At 36.9% G+C, this 21,901-nt stretch overlaps 1 protein-coding gene across 5 annotated transcripts; it reads left to right on the plus strand.

Annotated features, from left to right (window-relative positions):
• The first annotated feature begins 9,347 nt into the window (after window positions 1–9,347).
• Window positions 9,348–13,624, plus strand: LOC104247960 (protein gamma response 1). 5 transcript variants are annotated; one of them, XM_070156033.1, is made up of 5 exons: window positions 9,348–9,506; window positions 10,331–10,426; window positions 11,064–11,127; window positions 11,258–12,470; window positions 12,781–13,624. In XM_070156033.1, exons 4-5 carry the CDS (start codon window positions 11,330–11,332, stop codon window positions 13,467–13,469), a joined length of 1,830 nt encoding a protein of 609 aa, XP_070012134.1. In that variant the 5' UTR covers window positions 9,348–9,506; window positions 10,331–10,426; window positions 11,064–11,127; window positions 11,258–11,329; the 3' UTR covers window positions 13,470–13,624. The 5 variants fall into 5 exon arrangements, with proteins under 5 accessions (XP_070012134.1, XP_009802425.1, XP_009802428.1 ...); XM_009804126.2 differs by having other exon boundaries at window positions 9,422–9,506; window positions 11,064–12,470; XM_009804123.2 differs by lacking the exon at window positions 10,331–10,426 and having other exon boundaries at window positions 9,368–9,506; window positions 11,064–12,470.
• Window positions 13,625–21,901: the final 8,277 nt, after the last annotated feature.

Consider the following 21,901-nt stretch of genomic DNA (forward strand, 5'->3'; position numbering starts at 1 on the left):
GCTAATAAAAGCCAATAAAGGCTAGATCTTCCGTAATGTTTCAACAAGGGTCATATTTTGAAGGTTTGTATCTGGTGTCAACATCTTATCCGGACAAAAAATTGTATTCGGTATGAACATGGTTGAAACATTGTTGATTGATCATCCTTAACATGTGTTGCTTCCTAATTCACTCATCTTCTGAGACCGGTCTTAACGGTATACAAAGTTAGGTCTAGTTAGGAGACTTTTGGATAATTTAATTCCACTAATATACTATTAGTCTAAGAAAAATATGTTGAGATTAATATCATTGAAAGAGTAATTTTATTCTATTAATACAACTTATCGAGTTATCAAGATGATCTGCCTTGTGCCACATAAGAAATGAGTGCGATCAATATATATATATATAGAGAGAGAGAAAATAAAAGAGAAAGTGAAACCTAAATATATATTTAATGGGTAATATTAAAATATTAATCATAAAAATCAAGAAAATTCGTTACAAAATTCATTAAAAACTATTCTAGTTAAATTTTAATGTACTTAATTATATAATTTATAAAAAGATATATAAATTTGTAAACTACTCAGGTAAAGATAATATATATATATATATATATATATATATATATTATAATTATAAGAAAATTATATGCAAAGAGTAAAAATTAAAAATGTCAAGGGTAAAATAGATAATGCATATGATAAGAGGAGTATACTGTCTATTGTTTAATGTTAGAAGAGGAGTTTAATTTTTAAGGAGAAAATGGAGGATCAAAATGATTTTCACCCCTTATTTATTTGCTCTTTACATACAATTTGTAGTGTTTATGTATGATTAAGATCTTTTAAGACTAACCCCATTTAACCATCTTAACTTTTATCTTTTGGATGTGAGACAAAATCTTTTGTTGGAATTAATGGCCAAAATGAGATAGTTATTGTGACATCTCAAAAGGATAAAAAAATAATCCTCATTAATTGTAGCTATACCACCTTTAATATTTTAACAATACGTCATATGCTCTTGCAACGTCTCATTACTTTTCATTTTTAGTTTCATGAGTTTTTAAGTTTTATCATATATAAAATATCGTGTGAAGATTGTTCGAAACTATTGAAGTATAGGTCGAGATTAAGGAAAGTTCTCAACTAGAGAAGCAAGATAAAATAAGAGATCGAGGTTGAAGGAACAACACATGCCTGATCCTCAAACACCAGAGGGTGTTTCAATAGGACTCGAGCATAGGTTGCAAAGTATTAATATTTTTTAAAGTATTATATCTTCAAGAGCAACTAGGTTTTGAGGCAAGTGGAAAATATTAACTCTAAATAACCCTTTATGATTCTTCTGTAAGTGGTTATGCTTCAATTTTTTTTATGAGAATTTTATTTATTCAGTGAAAGCGAGATAATTGGAGAATTATAGACCATTTTCAATGAGTGTGTGTCACTTAATGTCTTTACCTTTTGATATACGGAGATAGGGGAGGCAATTTAAGCCCAAACTCATTTGACCCATTCAAGATTGAGCTGGTCATTGACCCGCCTATTTATTAAACTCAACTCATCTTGATCCAACACATTTCTATCCATGAGCTAATTTGTAGCCAAAATTGATCCATGAGTGACTTTGCTAAAATATTTGATATGTTATATATGACTATAACAAAAGAGAAAAAAGGTCAAATTTGATAATTCACCAGTTCATGAGAAAATATATACATTAATTAAAGTTTGGTAAGAGTTGAGCGGGACGGATTATGACCCAAATTTTAACGTAATTTAATCCGCCCATTTTGACCCATTCAAAATCAGTTCAATGATCACACCCAACTATGCCTTATAAAAAGGACTGACCGGTCGTTACAAATATAATCCGATTTACAAGTCCGGAGTCGAATCCCACAGAGAACTAAGGCTTAGCTACAACTGTTCACTATCACCAAGAAGACAAGCTTGAATAATTCCTAACTTATAGATATTAAGATTCTTGTATTTAACTAATTAACTAATAAATTAAAATAGTAAATTAACAACTAAAGATACTAAGGGTTAGAGACAAGATTAAGGAGGTCTAGAGTTATGATTTTCCCAATTGTCGGAATCCTTCCCGCTACGTTTTCTATAAATTCGCCTAAGTATTCTCTAGCGATCATGAGCGCTCTGACTGTCGTAACTCTCTTTCTCTCGAGTAATTACCACTATTTACTAGATATATTCTCCCGAATTACGCTAGCTGGCATTAAGTACGGCTCACTCGGATCGCACCCATGATTTCGTTATCCCTAATCCCACTTTTAAACCCTTCGTATTGATCCCTCATATACGTTAGGAGTGATGTTGTTCAACAACTACCTAAATATGCTCTCTCTCCCGAGTAATACATACTAAATAGGCACAGTTGATTGAGAGTTGTTCAACCAACCAAAATAATAACGTAGTTGAACAAATAGAGAAAAAGCTACAACAAATATATATTAACGTAACAAGAAAATCATCCTCCAATAGGTTCCATCAAAACCCTAGATAACAAATTAGTTATTCATAATAGTATGCATAACTATAATACTAGAATTCATAACCAATAATGAAAATAGGAAGAAGGAAGTGAAAAACTCTTAGAAGAATTCTCCGCCTTGATCCTAGTGTGTTCTTGCCTCCTTAGGTCGAATCTCCGGTCTCCACGACGGCTCCGTGCTCTTCCTAGGTCTAAAGTGTGTCAAAAGTATGTACCCTCCTTAAAATAACGTTTTTACATGTATTTATACCAAATAGGGTTGGGCCCAGACAAAAATACCTTCTCCCGCACGAAATAGGACTCTAGCTCTATAAAATTTGCACAGGCGCGCATGGGGCGACGCGCCACGCGGTATGCTTGTGGGGAAGTTCAGAGAGTTGATTCTGACAGGCTGCAGGAAATTTTTACAGGCATTCTGCGCCGCACCATGCACTGTGGTAGTGGGAATTTGCACAAATGCAAAACATGAAAATTGTATCTCTTTCAAATAGCTTTCCAACGATATATTGTGGAGACCAAACAAAGTTCTGAGCGAAAAATTATGTGTATTTTACTAGACAATGCGTCGTATGCCCACTCGTTCTTCGTTTCGCTCTTAACTATCATCTGTTGATCCTCGAACACGATCCCGGCTTAATTACTCGGGCTTTTACTCAAACTTCAAAGCTCCAAATCACTTGAATTCATTCCATAATATCTATATAGCTCGGAATCACTCCTGTAAGGCATAAAATACACAATTAGTACAAAAAACTAGTGATTAAAGCTCAAATTCAATTAAAGTGCAGTACATTAGAGCGTATGACTAAAATACACAATAATAGCCGATCATCAATAACCCACACTTAAACTATTGCTCGTCCTCGAGCAATCAAACTATACTTTATATAGACTCGACCTTTTTAAACAATTCTCCTAACTCATCACACCAAGAATATTTAAATAGACTAAGCACAAAAGCGTAACATCTTCACCTCAAGATTTGACTCACAAGTATCACACATTATTCACAACTCACCCACTTACTCTAATATAGAGGTCACTAACATTACCTTTCCTTCATGAATCAAGTGCCCTCACACAACAAAAGAGAGTAGTTCCACACAATATAAAAGTTAAGAACAATTAGGAACTCAAGATAGAAAGAAAGAACTCACTCTCATAAACGACATTCATATGCCACAAAAAATGCACCATAGGCTTGCCCGTAGTGTACTACTCTACTAATCGAGCTCATTCAGTCTAGGATCAAGTAGGAATTTATTTGGTAGTAATGTAGGCTGAGGGTCGGGTAGGATACATTTGAATATAAGAGTGACTACACATTCCTAAGCACTTTAATACATATTCTTTAACATTCAAATCTCACACTTATGTCAAACCATGACTCCACCTTCATATAAATATACATCAACTCCCAAATTATTTAAGCACAATTACATCAAGAGTTACCACTTGTCAATGAATATATGCATACAATACAACTATTTTTTTTCTTTTTTTTCTTTGTCAATTCAAGTGGCTCTTGCTCTTTTAAATCATTACACCTTTCTCTTTATTTTATTAGTTCCACTTAAAATCCGAACCAACCACCCCACACTTTAACTTTTATAAAGTTCGTAGCAATTCAAGTGCTCATGAGAGGTGAAAAGGTTCAAATAGATGGTTAATTTAAACAAAGGGGTAAGGCTTGTAATGTGATTGCCAAAGAAACAAGATTACAAGTTCAAAGGGGTTAACTACATTACATAAGACGGGTAAAATATACATATCTGGCTCAACAAAGAAACGCCTATATCACTTCCAAGACTGAACAAAACTACTATTTCACTTTGCAAACACACGGGGCAAGTTCTACACATCAAATGCAATGCACAGAATAACACATAAACTTCACACCTATATGGCACATAACTCACTCATGATTGGATTCACCAAGACACTCTAGTCAAAGCACTTAAGAAAATTTAAAAATTTATGATTTAAGGTACTTCTACAAGAGTCAAAAACTAATCCTAAGCGTCACAATTAAAGTACTTGCTATTCTCAAGGCATAACAAAGTCAAGAGATATTGCTTAAATTCAATTCATCTCACACTGGCTCCTACTCCTAAAAAAAATAAAATTAACTACACCCGATTCAAATAAAACCCTTGGAAAAGAACCGCGGTACAAAGAAAAACCAAGGGGAAATTATTACACTACCTCCCTTTTTTCTTTAGACTTAAATTCCTCAAGAAAATTGTCCAGGATATCCATCGTCGGGAAAAGTCCAATTTTTTTTTGTTTTTCTAAAAAAAATATTCAATTAAACTAACACAACTAAAATAACATAGAAAGGTACCCAAATAATCTCCTCACCCCACACTTAAAATTGTACATTGTCCTCAATGCACATCATAACTAATAAGAGGGTACAAAAAACTCCCTGGTAGGCTAAAGGCCGAAGCACTAGCAGCTCATGGGGTACTCAGACTTCTCCTAGGCTTGGTCCTTCGTGCGGGTACCTCACACTTAGTTCCAACCATCTGGTTTGCTGTTGCATCCTTCCAATAGCTTTGCTTTACATGCTCCTAGAAAATAAAAAATTGACACTACAAAAATAACACAATTAAAAAAAATACTAAAAAAAGGAATAAAAGAAAGCAGTAAAGTTGGGTTGCATCCCAACAAGCGCTTGATTTAACGTCGCGGCACGACTTGAATCACTTTTTGCCTCCACTTCAAACTTATGAATTGGACCCCAAGTTTTGATTCTGCTCTATGATCATGCTCTTGGTGCGATACAAATTGTTGCGAGCCAAAAATTAAATGATACTTTTTGAACTTTTTGGCTTTCAACCGATGAGTGTCGTTTTTGCCTAGACGGCCTTGAAAATTTCATAATATAGGGCTCATCTACCTCTTCCTTTGACTCTTGCATTGGCTCATACATATTAATTTCTATTTCACCATCTGAACATAATGTAGAGAAGTGTTTGGAATGAAGTCCAACGCGCTCAAATACATGAACTTCAAGATTTTTAACCTCCTCAAGACCAATCACACTAGAGTCAACTAAATTTGTATCTTCAACATCCCTGGTGGACTCTAGTATTACTTATTCAACATCGACATCTTCAAGTTCTAGCTGGTTACAGTGTTGGGGTTCTATTTTGGACCCCTCCATTGACACCTCAATTTCCATCTCTAATGCATACTGCTCGTGGCTACTATCCATAATATTGGCATATTGAGTGTTAAAAGCTTCAATTAGTTGACTCATTTGAGCCTCTAAGTTGCGAATAGTTGCATCTTGCCTTTGTACCCGCAGTTGTATCCCATCATATTGTTCCACAAGGCACTTTAGCATATCCTCGATCTTTTTTAGGTCATCATCCCTGGGTTCTTTGTTCCTATTAACTTCACACAAAAAAGAAGAACCATCAAAGTAAGGGGTTGGGGGAAGATAAGAAATATAAGTACAACCATGAAAGTGACCATCTTGACCACCACATATATCACACACATTCTATACATAAGATTGAGCTGGTGCACATAACTCGCCCTCGGGAATATTTTGATAATTTTTTCCTAGGTGGTTTTCTTCACAATATGCATAAGGATGATTAAAAGTAAAATTACCAACATCAAAACTCTCATAATTCTAAGATTTCATGTTTTTAAAATCAACAAGTAAAACAATAATTAAAAAAATCAAATATAAAAATAAAATAAAATAAAATAAAAGTTTGAACTTGAAACCTAGCAATATGTGCACCTACAGCTACACCGTTAGTTCCCTGGCAACGGTGCCAAAATTTGATCACGCCCAACTATGCCTTATAAAAAGGACTAAGTGGTCGTTACAAATATAATCCGGTTTACAAGTCCGGAGTCGAATCACATAGAGAACTAAGGCTTAACTACAACTGTTCACTATCACCAAGAAAACAAGCTTGAATAATTCATAACTTATAGAAATTAATATTCTTGTGTTTGACTAATTAACTAATAAATTAAAATAGTAAATTAACAACTAAAGATACTAAGGGTTAGAGACAAGATTAATGAGGTCTAGAGTTATGATTTCTCCAAATGTCGGAATCCTTCCCGCTACGTTTTCTATAAATTCGCCTAAGTACTCTCTACTGATCATGAGCGCTCTGACTGTCGTAACTCTCTCCCGAGTAATTACCACAATTTACTAGACATATTCTCCTGAATTACGCTAGCTGGCATTAAGTAGGGCTCACTCGGATCGTACCTAAGGTTTCGTTATCCCTAATCCCACTTTTAAAGATACCTCATATACGTTAGGAGTGATGTTGTTCAATAAATACCTAAATATGCACTCTCTCCCGAGTAATACACACTAAATAGGCACAACCAATTGAGCTCTTCAACCAACCACAATAATAACGTAATTGAACAAATAGAGAAAAAACGACAACAAATCTATATTAACGTAACAGGAAAATCATCCTCCAATAGGTTCTATCAAAACCCTAGATAACAAATTAACTATTCATAATAATATGCATAACTACAATACTAGACTTCATAACCAATAATGAAAATAGGAAGAAGGAAGTGAAAAACTCTTAGAAGAATTCTTCGCCTTGCTCCTAGTGTGTTCTTGTCTCCTTAGGTCGAATCTCCGTTCTCCACGATGGCTCGGTGCTCTTCCTTGGTCTATGTGTCAAAAGTATGTCCCCCTCCTTAAAATAGCGTTTTGCATGTATTTATACCAAGTAGGGTCGGGCCCAGACAAACATACCTTCTCCCGCGCGAAATAGGACTCTGGCTCTGTAAAATTTGCACAGGCGTGCTGCATGGGCGACGCGCCACACGGTGTGCTTGTGGGGAAGTTCAAAGAGCTGATTCTGATAAGCTGCATGAAATTTCCACAGGCGCGCCGCGCGCTGCGCGGCACCATGCGTTGCGGTAGTGGGAATTCACACAAATGCAAAACATAAAAGTTGTAGTCTTTACAAATAGCTTTCCAATGATATATTGTGGAGGCCAAATGGAGTTCTGAGCGAAAAGTTATGTGCATTTTACTAGACAATGTGCTGTATGCCCGCTAGATTCTTCGTTTCGCTTTTAACTATCATCCGTTGATCCTCGAACACGATCTCGGCTTTTATTCCTTGGGCTTTTACTCATATTTCAAAGCTCCAAATCACTTGAATTCATTCCATAATATCTATATAGCTCGGAATCACTCATGTAAGGCATAAAATACACAATTAGTACAAAAAACTAGTGATTAAAGCTCAAACTCAATTAAAGTGCAGTACATTAGAGTGTAATAAGCAACTAAAATATGCAATTATAGCCTATCATCACTCAACCCGCTCATTTGATACCCGGAGAGCATGTCACTTAGATTGACTTGCCGTTAGTTCTTGTCATTATTTATTAAGATTGTTAATCTACAATAAATTATGATAGTTAAAAAAATTTACCCTATGTCTTTCTCTTTGATTTTTCTCCCCACTTTTTTATTTGTATTTTTCGTTCCTTTTCATTTTTACTGCCTCCGTTAATTTGGATTTGGCAAACATTTGAAATATAAGTTGATACTAGAAAACGAAATATGCTTCAAAGAAAATAAATCTACTTAAATTTCGAAACTTATTACTTAACATTTCCAATTATAAATGAGAAAAATAGGGGTCTTTTAAATTTTTTAAAAAAATTTGAGTCTCAGTTCTATTTCATAATTTGTTTTTCATATAAGTTTTAATTCACATTCTCGTAAATTTTTAAAAGTTACTATATTTAGTAATTCTTTATACCAAAAACTAAAGTTATAAAAAATTTCACATATTTGAGTTAATCGAAAAAACAAAAAATATTTATGTCCCTATGAAAACAAGTAAAAGTTTCACATTGTGGGCTATTTAAATTTGTATCCATTTTAAAAAAATTACTTAATTTGTACCCAATTTTACAAACATTAGATAAAGTACCTAGCCGTTCCCTTCCCCTTCCCCTTATCCTTCTCCTCCTCCTCCTCTTCTTCTTCTTAATAATAATTGTTGTACACTAGTATTTTTCGAATTTATAACAATGATACCAAATACTAAAAAAACTCAGATTTGGTTTGAAGGAATACAAAATCCATCTCAAAGTTATCATGTGTTGTAAGGGCAATTACCTGCAGAATGCAACATCGTAAAAATTATTTCTCTTCAGAAACGAAATCATGAAGCGTTTTATTTTGTGTGATGATGCTTCTCCAATTGCCCGATTCAGAAAAAATGATATTGTTAGATTTATCATTTTTTTGGCAAATCGATAACTGAAGTTTATTTTCTACAACATTTGGAACCTATATTTTAAATTTGAGCTCATTTAAAATAAATTTAGACGTTCAGTTGTGTGTTTGATTATTGAAATTCGAAGAACAAATTACTACTATTTATGAAAAAAAATTGTGACTTTAGCCATATGTGGCTGAAGTAGAGGCAAAAATGGTACGACTAAAGTGCATGCACAAAAAAAAAAAAAAAGGATGAACTTCAACTATTTGTGGTTGAAGTTGAAGAGTATACGAAAACACAAAACTTCAATCATCTGACCTACTTATGTTATTTACGGACGTATAATATATGCATAATTCATGTATATATATATATATATATATATATATATATATATATATATATATATATAATCTATGTATACCGGCTAGTAAAAGAAAATTGAATCCGGTCGGCTATTCGTGTAAAAAACCCTTTCGATTTGTTCACTTCGGCCCAGGACAGAATCTTTCGGCCCAATAGATTTGATATCCACGGACCCAGTCCTTTGTATCGGGTTGGAGGGACAACAATCGAATAGGCTCCAAAATCAAACCCAAAAAACAATTCCCGCTACAATTTCAAAATTGTACTCGGAGAAAGTTCCTTTTCCGGCAAGCTGACACCACTCTCCAAGGCTACAAGCTTTCTCATCTCCGTCGCTCTCCGGCGAAATTCTCGAAGATCTCTTTTTCCGGCGAATCCGAGCTGTAAGTTCCCCTCTCTGCCTACTAATTCTCTCTCGTTCTGTAGATTTTCGAGAAAAAGCCCTAACTCATTTTTGAGCTGAGATTTAATGTTAAAATCCGATTTGTGAATCAAAATGCTGTCTATACGTCTGTTTATACTGCATAAACAAATCCTCAACTTTGATTTGCTTATCACGTCTTAATGGCTACAAAAATGTAATATGGTAATCGAATATCTGAAATTGCTGTTGGAGGAAGGCAGTGGCGGAGGCAGGATCTCCCGAAGGAGGTTCAAAAAATAAAAAGTTCAAAAAAAATTGTAGCTAGTGGGAATTGAACCTATGATATTAGGAAGGTTTTGAACCCCTTGACCACTAAGCTACACTTTTGGACTATGTTATGGAGGTTCAAAACTTAATATATAGAGGTAAAAAATAGATTTTGCATTATATATACAGTGTAATTTTTCGGCGAAGGGGGTTCGGGTGAATCCCCTTCCGCCCCCTAAATCTGCCCCTGGAGGAAGGTAAAATAGAATAATGCTGTAAAAATGGAATACTTATTTATTGCTGATAGTATAACAACGTGGAATATTTATTTGATTGTGTGAGTTTTGCAGAAACTGGAATGAAGGGTAATAAGTTGAGAGTTGTGCAAAATTTTTGTTTCAATATTTGTTAGGACAGTTTCTATCCATTTAGCCTTGAAAATGACAACATTTTATCAAAGAAGGCTATCCATGCAATACAATTGTCATAATTATTTGTGTGCCTTTGGGTTTTTGTTATCTTCATTTTCTCAGCATTTGTAACTATGCATGTTTATCAGATGCTGGCATGTTACAGATATCTTGAATCAATAAAATTCAACCTTGCACTTTTGGATAAATCAAATAAAGGAAGATCTGATCAAGCAAGGGGTGCATCGTGAGGTTGTTTTTGGTATGAAGGAAAGTCATCTTCATGGAAAATAGTTTCCTAAACTATAAGTGGTTTTCTTACTTATTTTGGGTGTTTGGTTGGTGATTAAAAATATTTTCCGGAAATCATCTGTTAAAGATTGATAGTATAGTGTGAAAATTTGATAGAGTTTTGATGAAAGTTTTTGAGTATTAAGAGTCTAAATGTTGTTTGGAGCAAGCAAAATGGAGCAAGAGTCGCGCTATTTGTAATGACTCCCAATGTTCCATCCATAGATAATGGAAGTCACCATTTTGATGGAAAATGTTTCCGTGGAACTTTCTGAGAACAAAAACATCAGAAAATGACTTTCTCATGAAAATATTTTTAGAAAATTGTTTTCCATCTTAGCAAACAAAAAACATCTTCTCGGAGCTCTCTGTAGAATACAGATCTATATTGGGAAATTTCATGGTTGGAGGAAGTCTTGAAATTATTTTCTAACTGATTGATTTGCAGATAGTTCTAGAAATTTACATATTGTTTGATATGGAACATTAAGTGTTTTGCATCTGCAGTAAAGCTCATCGAGGACAGTCCTTCTGTACTGTAATTGGGATTCTTTTGCTCTTGAATCACAATAGCAAATGTCAGAATTTCATTTTGTATTTTTTTCCAGGTATGGCAGACCACCCACAACAGTCTCCACAGACAGCATATCCTGCTAATATTGCTGATGCAAAGTATGTTTCTGGACTTAGTACCATTCTTGTTGCCACTATCCAAGAAGCAAAAGATAGGATTTCTCAGATAGAGTATATATTCTGCAGTCAACTCTTCCCAAACTTCCAGTCTAATTCTAAAAGTTTGCAGCTAATATATTCTGAGGCAAGAAACGCTGCAGAAACTTCGTGGAAAGAAAAGGAAAAAGATCTGTTGCGCCAGATGGAATTTATTCACCTTGAAAAGCAGGAAGTTCTTCAAGAAAACCAGTATCTTAAATTGGAGAACACAAAACTGTTGGATTCTGAATTGTCCTCAGCTAATCATGTTAAGGAACTCCAAAATGAGTTGAAACAGAGAACTAGTGAAATAAACGATTTAAGGAAAGCAATCCAGAGATCATGTGTGCTTCTTGAATCAAGAGCCCCACTTGTATGCAAATATGAGCACCCACAGAGAGAACTTGAAGATAGAGTTATCCTGCTTATGAAGAAACAACAAAGTTCAGAGCTTGAAGTTGGTAGGTTGCAGTTGGAACTCCAGAATAAGTCGAAGGAAGTTGATGGTGGACTAGAGTTACACAATAAGCTTGTCCAATTTGCTCAATCAAAGACTTCTTCAGCAGCATATAAAGAAAAGCAACTAAAAGAATATGAACAGAAGATGGACAAGCTTCTTGCTGAGCTTGAAACAACAAAAAGAAGAGTAGATAAACTCGAAGAGGAACTTAAAGAGAAGACAGCTGCAGTAGAAAAAGGAATCGAGATGCAAGAAAATTTACTAAGCAAAGTTCAGTTGCTGGATGCAGAAATCATGAAGAATGAGGATTTGTTGAATCACTACAAGAATGAGAAACAACTACTTATGACCAAAGCAAAGAATCTGGAGACTAATGTTTATGATCTGCAGAAAGAACTCCTGAATAAAAAGTCTGAGGTGGAGGAGAGAAGGAAGTTGCATGATCAGTTACTTCAACAAATAGATTTGTATTCTTTAGAAAGGTCAAAGACAGGGCAGGAGTTGGAAGAGCTTGAGAAGGAGAATAAAAAATTACTAGCCAAATTGAGAGACTCGGAGGAAAAGATTGATAAGCTTCAGGCAAATCTGAGAGAGAGAAGCAAGGATTCCTCTGAGGGGATGGAATTGCATGGGAAGTTACTCCATCTGATTCAAGCAAAAGAATCTGAGTTGTTGGCTGAGAAGAATAAAAGAAAGGATATGGTTACATCTTATAAACGTCTGAAATCACAGTACAACTTTCTATGTGCAAGATATGGTCTTACTTCAGAGAACATGCACCAACAAAGCAAATTATCAGAACAAAGTGCATTACAGAATGACCAGAGTCCTCTAACTTCACGAGGTAAGTCTTATTGCTCTTCGGATGCTTCTGACATATAGCTAATTCTACGCTCTATTCAACATGATGTATACATTTGCTGTGTCATTCCTAGTCTAGGGGACCTCTATTTGATTCCTCCCCGAAAAGATCTTGGTAATCAATCACCTAGTGATTGCCCACTTCTTTTTCCTTCTTCCTCGTTATCTATATCGGAAGATATGCCTATGCACAAGGAAGCTCGCTGTTTTAGCAAATTCTAAGTTTAATTTAATTTCCAAATGAATAGGAAAAGGAATTGTGCTAAACTAACAAATTATGCCATCTTTATTAGAGGTCAAACATAAAGTCCCCGAGGCTTCTGGTTTTGAACAAGAAGACAAACATGAAGTGCTGGACAATGACCAAGGAGTTAGCCTGATCCCAAGATCCAACTCTGTCTCACCTCCAACTTCAAGTGCCCTTGTTGCACCTAAAAATCCTGCCAATGTCAAATCTTGCCCACCAGCTGGTACCAAGCGTCCTGTTTCTTATTGGAGGGATACCAGGTCACATCAAAGTCGAGTTGGACCTGATCCTCATGATGATTTTCTTGATACTCCTCTGGAGAATGTCAGAGGAAACTTAGGAAAGGTGATGAAGGATGAAGTTCAGAATCACCCGAAACCAAATCCCAAAGACACAAAAAATGAAAACTCAGATGATGAAACTCAGGACATGAATGTAGATAATGGGCCTAAAAAGCAGCAAATGCTGCCTCCAACCAGGTCTGGTGCGACAGGCTTCAAATACATTGAACCTGTGAGAAAGAAAGCTGAACGAGAAAATTTAAAAGGGGTCGAATGCCAGCAATGTAAAAAATTTTATGATGCTGTTCTCCCTGGTGAAGATAAGGACTCCAATGGTAATAGGCAAAACCTACGGTGTGAGCATCATGATGGAGTTTCAAGGCATCGATACCGGTATGCACCTCCTTTAACTCCTGAAGGATTTTGGAATATTGGGTTTGAATCTGAAATGTGATCTCCTTGGAGAATTGTTTTCAGGCTCTCTACTGTAGAAAATTGTGAACTAGTGAAACCCTTTCTGCAATTCTGTTGTAACAATAATGACACTGATGAAAGGATAATGCAAAACCTACATCAGTTTCTATTCTGATAAGCTTTCTTCCCAGTTGTAATTTGTTGGTATGATCCAATTGTTTTTAGGCCCTTTAAAGTTCAACTTAGAAATTTGTGAACTAGTAAAACTCATGGTTCATTCTGTTTTAACGTTAAAGAGACTGATGTAAATCCAGTGCAAAAGCTGCATTGTTTTCTAATGAAAATAATGCTTTTTTCAGTTGTAATTTGTTTGTATGATCTGACCAATCAATGTATAAACTAGAAAGTATTAGAGATACTTGATATGCAAAGCATCGACTAGTAGCTTTATGATTTTTGGGCCTTGGTATAGTTTGATGTGATGGTTTTGATATGCCAAAGTTGTCAAAATATTATCTAATTCCTGTGGCTACTGATATATTTTGTAGACCAAATCGCTGCACATGCATAAGCAACAGTGTTTTGCCCCATTCAGAGTACTTCTGTGACAATAAATATTAAAGACAAGAAATTGAAAAACTGCTGTTACATGATCTAGTGTGTCTTCATAGCAATACACACACTGCTGCAAGAAAAACTGAGTGATTGATTGTGATTCTCTCCATATTTCACTTAGTATTAGTTATCGCGATAGAGCTTTGAATAAAAAAGGTAGGCCATTTGCGAGGAAAGCTTGAATTGTCTTGAACAGAGGGGCAGGCCATTTGCAAACACGGCAATGGAAAAGTTTAAAACTTTTAACCTCATTGTTTGACTCAGTTGCCTGTAAGCTTGTGCTATGATTGTTTCAGGCTAGTATATACAAGTTAGGTTGCTAATACATTGCACTTTTTTTGAATTTAAAGATGCAGGAATATTAAAACACTGGAAATTCTCTGACATTTAAATTTATTTTACGTATTTGCTAGTTATAAGTACAAACTAAAACTACATGTAGATGAACAGTTGAAGCTTAAAGCCAACCTCCTGCTTGTAATTAGCTTGTCAGATGATCTAGTCAAGTTTTGTTTAAAGTTGATTTTGTCAAACTTCTTCCAACTCGAGCTCAATCACTGTAGTGGGAGCATTTTGGTTTGAACTTGTGGATTGAGCAGGCTCATTGGATTTTGAAGTGATCATTCAAATAGTACTCCACTAAACTTGTTGACAACTTTTGCACCTCTGTGCATGTAACATGGAGTGAATAACTTCTTGAAGTTAGTAGTTGAGAACAACTGCTAGTTTAGTATTTGGGACACTGGAGAACAGTTTATGGGAGCAATAATATAGAAATTCCCAAATTATTGCTGTCCAAATAGGTGCACATGCAAGGATATTTAGTGTGCTTAGTAAGTATGCTAGTCCTGTTCTACCTGATCCTTTCCGAAGTCATGAAAACAAGTAACTTTATATTATCAAGATAGACTTGTGTCACCCAAGACCGGCCTAATTGTCAATTCGGCGGGGATTTTTTCATTCTTATACACTATTTGAAACTTTATTACTTTTAATGTTCATGTTTAATTAATTACCCGGCATAAACAAGTTTTGTTTACAAAATATATACAATCCACCTTAGAAGGTTCCCAATCCATTATTTGTGCCTTCAATCTAGGGATGTAGTTAGACCCGTTTCCTTTTTTCTCTTTCTTTATTTTTCTTCCGCCTTAAAATACACTAATCAATTAAAGTTGGATAAGGAGTATGATTACTTGTTCAAGATAGTGTTAATCGGAGATTCAGGAGTAGGCAAATCCAACTTGCTCTCCAGATTCGTTTATATGCACACAACTGTCTTCTATAGACCCGCTCTTACAGCAGGCGTCGTGGGCATACCTACAGCCTATCGGAATTCCGGAGGCCGACCACAGTTTGTTGAACAAGGTCAAAGAGAAGTGCTTTTGGTTGTTTGGCTGCCTCAGCAGCGCCCTTGTCATGATTTTCAGGAGCTGGTTTTCTATGGCTGGAAAGAAGAAAAAGTTAAAAACTTGACTGATAATTACATATTATTACCTATGATTTTCGCAAAAGCTGCCAATGTGAAGCTTCTATGTTTAATGGGTTGATAAGGGTGCTCTTTCATGCTTCATATACATAAAATCTCTCCGTTGACATTAAATGTTTGTATTCTCCTAATGTTAGCAATGAGTTTGGATGGAACTGATATAAATAGTACATAGTAAAAATAAATTTCATACAACTAATTATATAATATACAATTTATCTACAATTTTCATACATTATTTCTACTCAGTTATATACAACTACAATATCATACAACTTAAATATAATTTTTATACAATATTGTTCAACTTTCATACAATAGTTTTTTTTATATATATATATATATATATATATAAACAACAAAATATAATTTTTCTACAATATTACTACAATTTCGTAAATATAATGTATGTCATGTCTTCTTTTTCTTCTTCGAGTTTCAATCTGAAATTCAGCCAAAATAAGTCCAATCTTCACCAAAACACCCTCAAAATTGAGATATAAACTCCAAACCATATTCCCAATTGTTTGCAACAACACCCAATTCAAACAAATAATGATTTTTGAAAACCCAAATTCGAATTGAAAGCAAATTTAATGGCTGCCAATGGTAGAGTTGCTGCTCTCTTTTCCTTTGCTTTACATTACCGAAATTAGGGATTGAGAGATAGAGAGAGACGCAGAGAGAATTCCTAATTCTTTGTAACAACACCCAATCCAAACAAATAATGTTTTTTGAAAACCCAAATTCGAATTCAAAGCTTCAAAGATTTTTAATGGTTGTCAATGATGCAATTGCTGCTCTCTTTTCCTTTGCTCTACTTTACTGGAATTAGGGATTGAGAGATAGAGAGACGTAGAGAGAGAAAGAGCGCAGGAGAGAGAGAGAGAGAGAGAGAGAGAGAGAGAGAGAGAGAGAGAGAGAGAGAGAGAGAGAGCACATGATGGAGAGAGAATAAGGATGAGAAAAAATTGATTCCTAATATAAAGGGATACTTATTTAATTTCTAAAGTGTATATAATTGGTAAATTTGTATACAGGAGGTAATTAAATTGAAACTTGAGTAGGGAGGGTAATAAGGTTTCCAATAATGTATAGGTATGTAAAAATCTCAATTCAAAATAGATGTTTGTATACGGTCAAAATCAAGGAGCCCGATTTCGAAGTCTTAAATTGGACTATGAGTCCGAGTCCGGGCGACTCGAAGTAGAGGTCAGACTCGGTTGGAGGACACACACCTCAAGGAAGCAGATCAAAGGCCTGACACGACCTACACCGAGGGCAGTACAATCTCGAGGGCACTTAAGAAAGAGCAAAAAATTTTCAAGGACACGTGGGGCAGGATATAAATTAAAGGATAAAATTTGTACGAAATGGTACAGGTCCGTACTAGGTTATTGTATACCTGTACCAACGGAATTCTTTACTATAATTAGGAATGTACTATATTAGGGTTTTCTCCTCCTATATAAAGGGGGACCCAATCATTTTGTAAGAATCCTCTCACATTTTTCACTGCAATAGAATATTCTACTCTACTTTTCTTGTTTACCGTGCTCACCAAGTGTTCTTCAGCTTTATTGCTTTCACTTTATTGTTCATACTCCATTGCTCTTCGCTGACCTCGAGGCCACCAAGAAAGTCGAGCTCGAGGTCCTCTTTGTTATAATAGCACTAATTTGGTTTATCGATTCTTCTTATTTAAACTTGATATTACTTGTATATTCACTAGTATTAGAATAAATTACATATCTTTAAAACCACAAATTATCTTTAATTGTTACCCCCATTTTTTGAGGTAAATAGTTTGGCGCCCACTGTGGGGCTAAAGATAATAGTGATTATTTTAGTGCTAGTTTTCTGATAACACACATTATTCTTCATACTTTTTGTTGTCGAAGATTCTTTGATTTCAGGTCAAGATATGTCTAGCACACAAAACGCACCTTCTCATGACAGTGAGGGACTCGGAGCGAGTTGATCCATGTTCTTCTTCTACTGATGACAATCAGCCCGAACTTGATCTACCTCACCCCGGAGCTGCCCAATCATATTCAGCTTTTGCTGCAGCTGAGATACCAAAGTATTAGTCTCCGAAGTATGGCCAAGAAGGCCAAACTCTGTTAAAATTACAGTTACCTGCTCGTCTAGCTCGGACTCGCTTTTTTGAGCTTTGGCCAACGCGGTTCGGAGATCCTTAAGCATCTTCCGTTTGGCTACAGAGGAGCCTCAGGGCCTTCTCTTCGCCCGAAACTTTCTTGAGCTCGACCTCACATTAGCTCAGCTCGGCTCTAAAATTTGCAACTGCCTACACATGAAATGGAGACATATAAGTCGAAAGAAAAGAAAGAAAAAATTGCAAAGCTAAAGGTAAGTACTTACCCGGGAAAGGAGGTGCTGAGCCTCTTTAAAGGTAGCAAACGCATCATTCAGGTCATCGAAATCCTTAATCCCAGCGTAGCTACCCTAGAAAGGATCGTCCTCGATGACTTTGCTCGGATCGAGCTTGGGCAGAGTGTTAGCTTCTTCAATTTCCCCCTTGGAGTAAGTCGGCAAAGAAAGGGAATGACCTGTTGTCGCGGCCCCGAGCTCCTCACTTGGGGCGTTCTCATTAGCATTGGGGGACTCAACATTTACCCCCTTCGGTATAGTTGCTGAAGACGGAGGGACAATCTCAACCTCCGGGGACATAGGGGCCTTGCCCGTTTCTTCCTTCTGGGCATCCTCACCACGAGATTGGGTTTCTAGTTCTGAAGGCTCGGTGGCCTTGACTGGATTCCTGGTCTGAGTCACCAGTGCCGATTCTTCCTCATCATTTTCCTCACAATCCGGGGAGTCATGGGAATCATGGGCCGAGTCTGTGTCTGTTTGAGCAAACCTTTTCTACAGCCTTTGAGTGGAGGTTTTCTTGTCTTAGGGGTTTTCGGGTTTCGAGACCTTTTTTATTTTATTGTCCTTCTCGGGCTTTAGATTTGAAGACTTGGTTGTTTCCCCGGACGGGGCCGGTCTCATCTTGGACGCATCTTCAAGGCCTGCATAGGCAAGCGTGAGTAAGTAAAAATACCGCCAAGTGTATGGAAAGTGTTGAAACTATATAAAGTCACTTATCGTGGTTCTTGGCCTCCCACTGGCCCCTCACTAATTCGCGCCACTTGCGCTCGTCGTAGGAAGAAGTGGAAGCTAACTTTCTAACCCAATCCTCAAGGTCAGGCACTGCTAGGGGTGCCCAAGCTTTGGCTGCCAAAAGAAAGATACGGGCGTTATGTATCATGAAAGAATATGAATATATACAATAAAGACGAACTCAACTTACGGTTAAAGTTCCACTTCTTCGGCAACAACATTTTTTCCTCGGGGATGATGTCCGAAGTTTTACTCTGACGAACCGGCTCATCCAACCCTGGTCTTTAGGTCGTCGGTGCTGGCGAAGAAGGATTTCGTTGTTCGGCGTTGCAGCTTGATAAGCCCTCAAAATAACTGGGGCCGATACAACCGAACCAGGTGGCTGAGGGTGAATTCCAAACCCTCGGCCTTTTCAGAAAAGTACCCCAACATGATCATGATACACCAAAAGGAAGGGTGGATTTGATCGAGGGCGACCTCGTACGTCTTGCAGAAGTCGATCACCACCGGATCGAGGGGACCTAGTGTGAAGAGGTAAGTGTAAACACTCAAAAGCCCCTCCTTGTGGGTAGTTATGCTTTCATCAGGCTTTGGGATCTGAACCTCGACCTCGTCTCCCCACCGACAATCCTTCTTTACTTCCTTGGTGAGCTGCTTCGTTATCAGGCTGATGTATCGGGATACGTGCTCGCATCGGCCTTTGACATCGGAAGGATTCTCGACACCAAAGTCCTTCTTGATGATGGAATCACCAGGGGTGATTTCCTCACGTGTTGGCGGCACCACCAGTTTGGCCTGCCGGGAGACAGAGGAAAATGACGCTTTATCATTTTTGGGGACCGTCTTGGAAGTTTTGGCCATAGTTGTAAGCTAAAGAATGCGGGTGCACAGGGATGTGATATTTTCGGCAAGAGCGTGGCATTTTTCGGCGCTTAAAGAGGCGGAGGAAGCGAGTGATTGAAGAAAGAGATGAAGATGGGAAAAGATTGAAGAAAGGGTAAAGTTCTTTACTTATAGAAAACGCCTCATATTTATAGAGGGGCAGCGACGATTCGGTGGCACTAGTGGCCGACCAACGCTGGCATGCATTAAATATTTTTGGGAAGTCGCCGATGGGACGTTTTAGTCACTTCGAACGCTGGCATTACGAGGATGAAATCATCACTAAGGGCTTCGGGAATCCAAATCGTTTCATATCATTTCATTCTAACAAACGCGGGGACTATCTGTATACGGTGAAAATCAAGGAGCCCGATTTTGAAGTCTTAAATTGGGCTTTGAGTCCGAGTTCGGGTGACTCGAAGTAGAGGTCAGACTCGGTTGGAGGACACACACCTCGAGGAAGCAGATCGAAGGCCTGGCACGACCTACATCGACGACAGTACAATCTCGAAGGCACTCAAGAAAGAGCGGGAATTTCTCAAGGACATGTGGGCATGGCATAAATTAAAGAATAAGATTTGTACAAAATGGTACAAGTCCGTACTAGGTTATTGTACACCTGTACCAATAGAATTCTTTACTACAATTAGGAATGTATTATATTAGGGTTTTCTCCTCCTATATAAAGGGGACCCCAATCATTTGTAAGAATCATCTCACATTATTCACTACAATAGAATATTCTACTCCGCTTTTCTTGTTTACCGTGCTCACCAAGTGTTCTTCAGGTTTATTGCTTTCACTTTATTGTTCATACTCCATTGCTCTTAGCTGACCTCGAGGCCACCAAGAAAGTCGAGCTCGAGGTTTTCTTTGTTATAATAACACTGGTTTGGTTCATCAATTTTTCTTATTTAAACTTGATATTACTTATATATTCACTAGTATTATAATAAATCACATATCTTTAAAACCACAAATTATCTTTAATTGTTACACCATTTTTTGAGATAAACAATGTTTTCTTTCTATCTGTTTAAACCAAAGTTACTTAACAGGTGAGAGTATGTATTACTCTGCGGAATAGAAATGTGCTCAAGGTAGCTCGTAGACTACCATTGTTAATAGGAAATCAACAAGGACTTATTCTCAAAGTAGAAGTTTGCCGAATATTTTTACTACTTTATCTTTTACAGAAGATCTTAAGCATCGTTGAGGTGCATTTTTATTATGGCGAAATTTAAAGCATCGACCTAGCTGTGCCATTTTATGTGCAATTCTTGTAGGTCAGTATTAAACACCGGTAAATCTTTCCCATCTCTAATGGTAATATGGTATAGTAACACGAGATGTGCGATTGTGATCATAACGGGTATAATTTTGCAATTCGCTTAAGCTGTACCTATGACTAAATTATGTCACTTTCTGGTCGAAGCTAATGTGGTGCACAATTTGTGTGCATACTCTTTCGAAATGGTCGTTGGGAGGCGTGAGAAGTTGGCCATTGTCACGATCCCAATTTTCTATTGTCGGGATCGTGATGACGCTTACTCGTAAAAGCTAGGCAAGCCAATCGATACATTCTAACACATTGATTATTAACCCAAACAGTAATAAATTGCAAGTACAGCTAAGCAGGTATAAAATGCGGAAGTTCCATAACAACTTAAGTTCTAAAAAGATGCTACCCAACGATCTGGTGTCACGATGTCACGAACATCTAAAGATTTCTACAAACATTGGTTTAAAAGAAATACAATTGTTCCCGAAACGAAAGAGACAGTATATCTAAAACATAAGGAAGGAGACTCCGGAGTCTGCGAACGCCAGAAGATCTACCTCGGGTCTCCTATGGACTGAAGGCAGCAACCCACGATCTACTCACGAGGTCCAACACCGAAATCTGCACAGAAAGTGTAGAGTGTAGTATCAGTACAACCGACCCCATGTAATGGAAAAGTGTCGAGCCTAACCTCGGCGAAGTAGTGACGAGGATAGGACACGACAACCATATAAACCTGTGCAATTAAATCATATACGAACAGAACAGTAGTAATAAGAAACAACAAATAAAGATGGGAAGGGGAACATGTTGGGTGGAATATCAAGTTCTAATAGTGATTCAATAGAGAAGCATAATGAACACCATATTTGTATCAACAAGAACAATGAAATAGTAACACATGCACGACATCACCCTTTGTACTTTTACTCTCGTTCTCACCATAAGAAAACAACAGAAACAACACGGTATCACCCTTCGTGCATTACCTCTCATAATCATGGCACGACATCACTCTTCGTGCATTAACTCTCACAATATCGGCACAACATCACCCTTCGTGCATTAGCTCTCAAATCAT

This window comes from Nicotiana sylvestris, chromosome 9 (assembly GCF_000393655.2).
Source record: "Nicotiana sylvestris chromosome 9, ASM39365v2, whole genome shotgun sequence".
Taxonomy (NCBI): Eukaryota; Viridiplantae; Streptophyta; class Magnoliopsida; order Solanales; family Solanaceae; genus Nicotiana; species Nicotiana sylvestris.

What these genes read in the sequence shown, in the direction of transcription:
- LOC104247960 (XM_009804123.2), top strand. Translation starts at nt 11,066, where the DNA reads ATGGCAGACCACCCACAACAGTCTCCACAGACAGCATATCCTGCTAAT. An exon ending in GAGTCCTCTAACTTCACGAG is followed by an intron (nt 12,471 to 12,780) that starts GTAAGTCTTATT and finishes CATCTTTATTAG; the next exon opens with AGGTCAAACATAAAGTCCCC.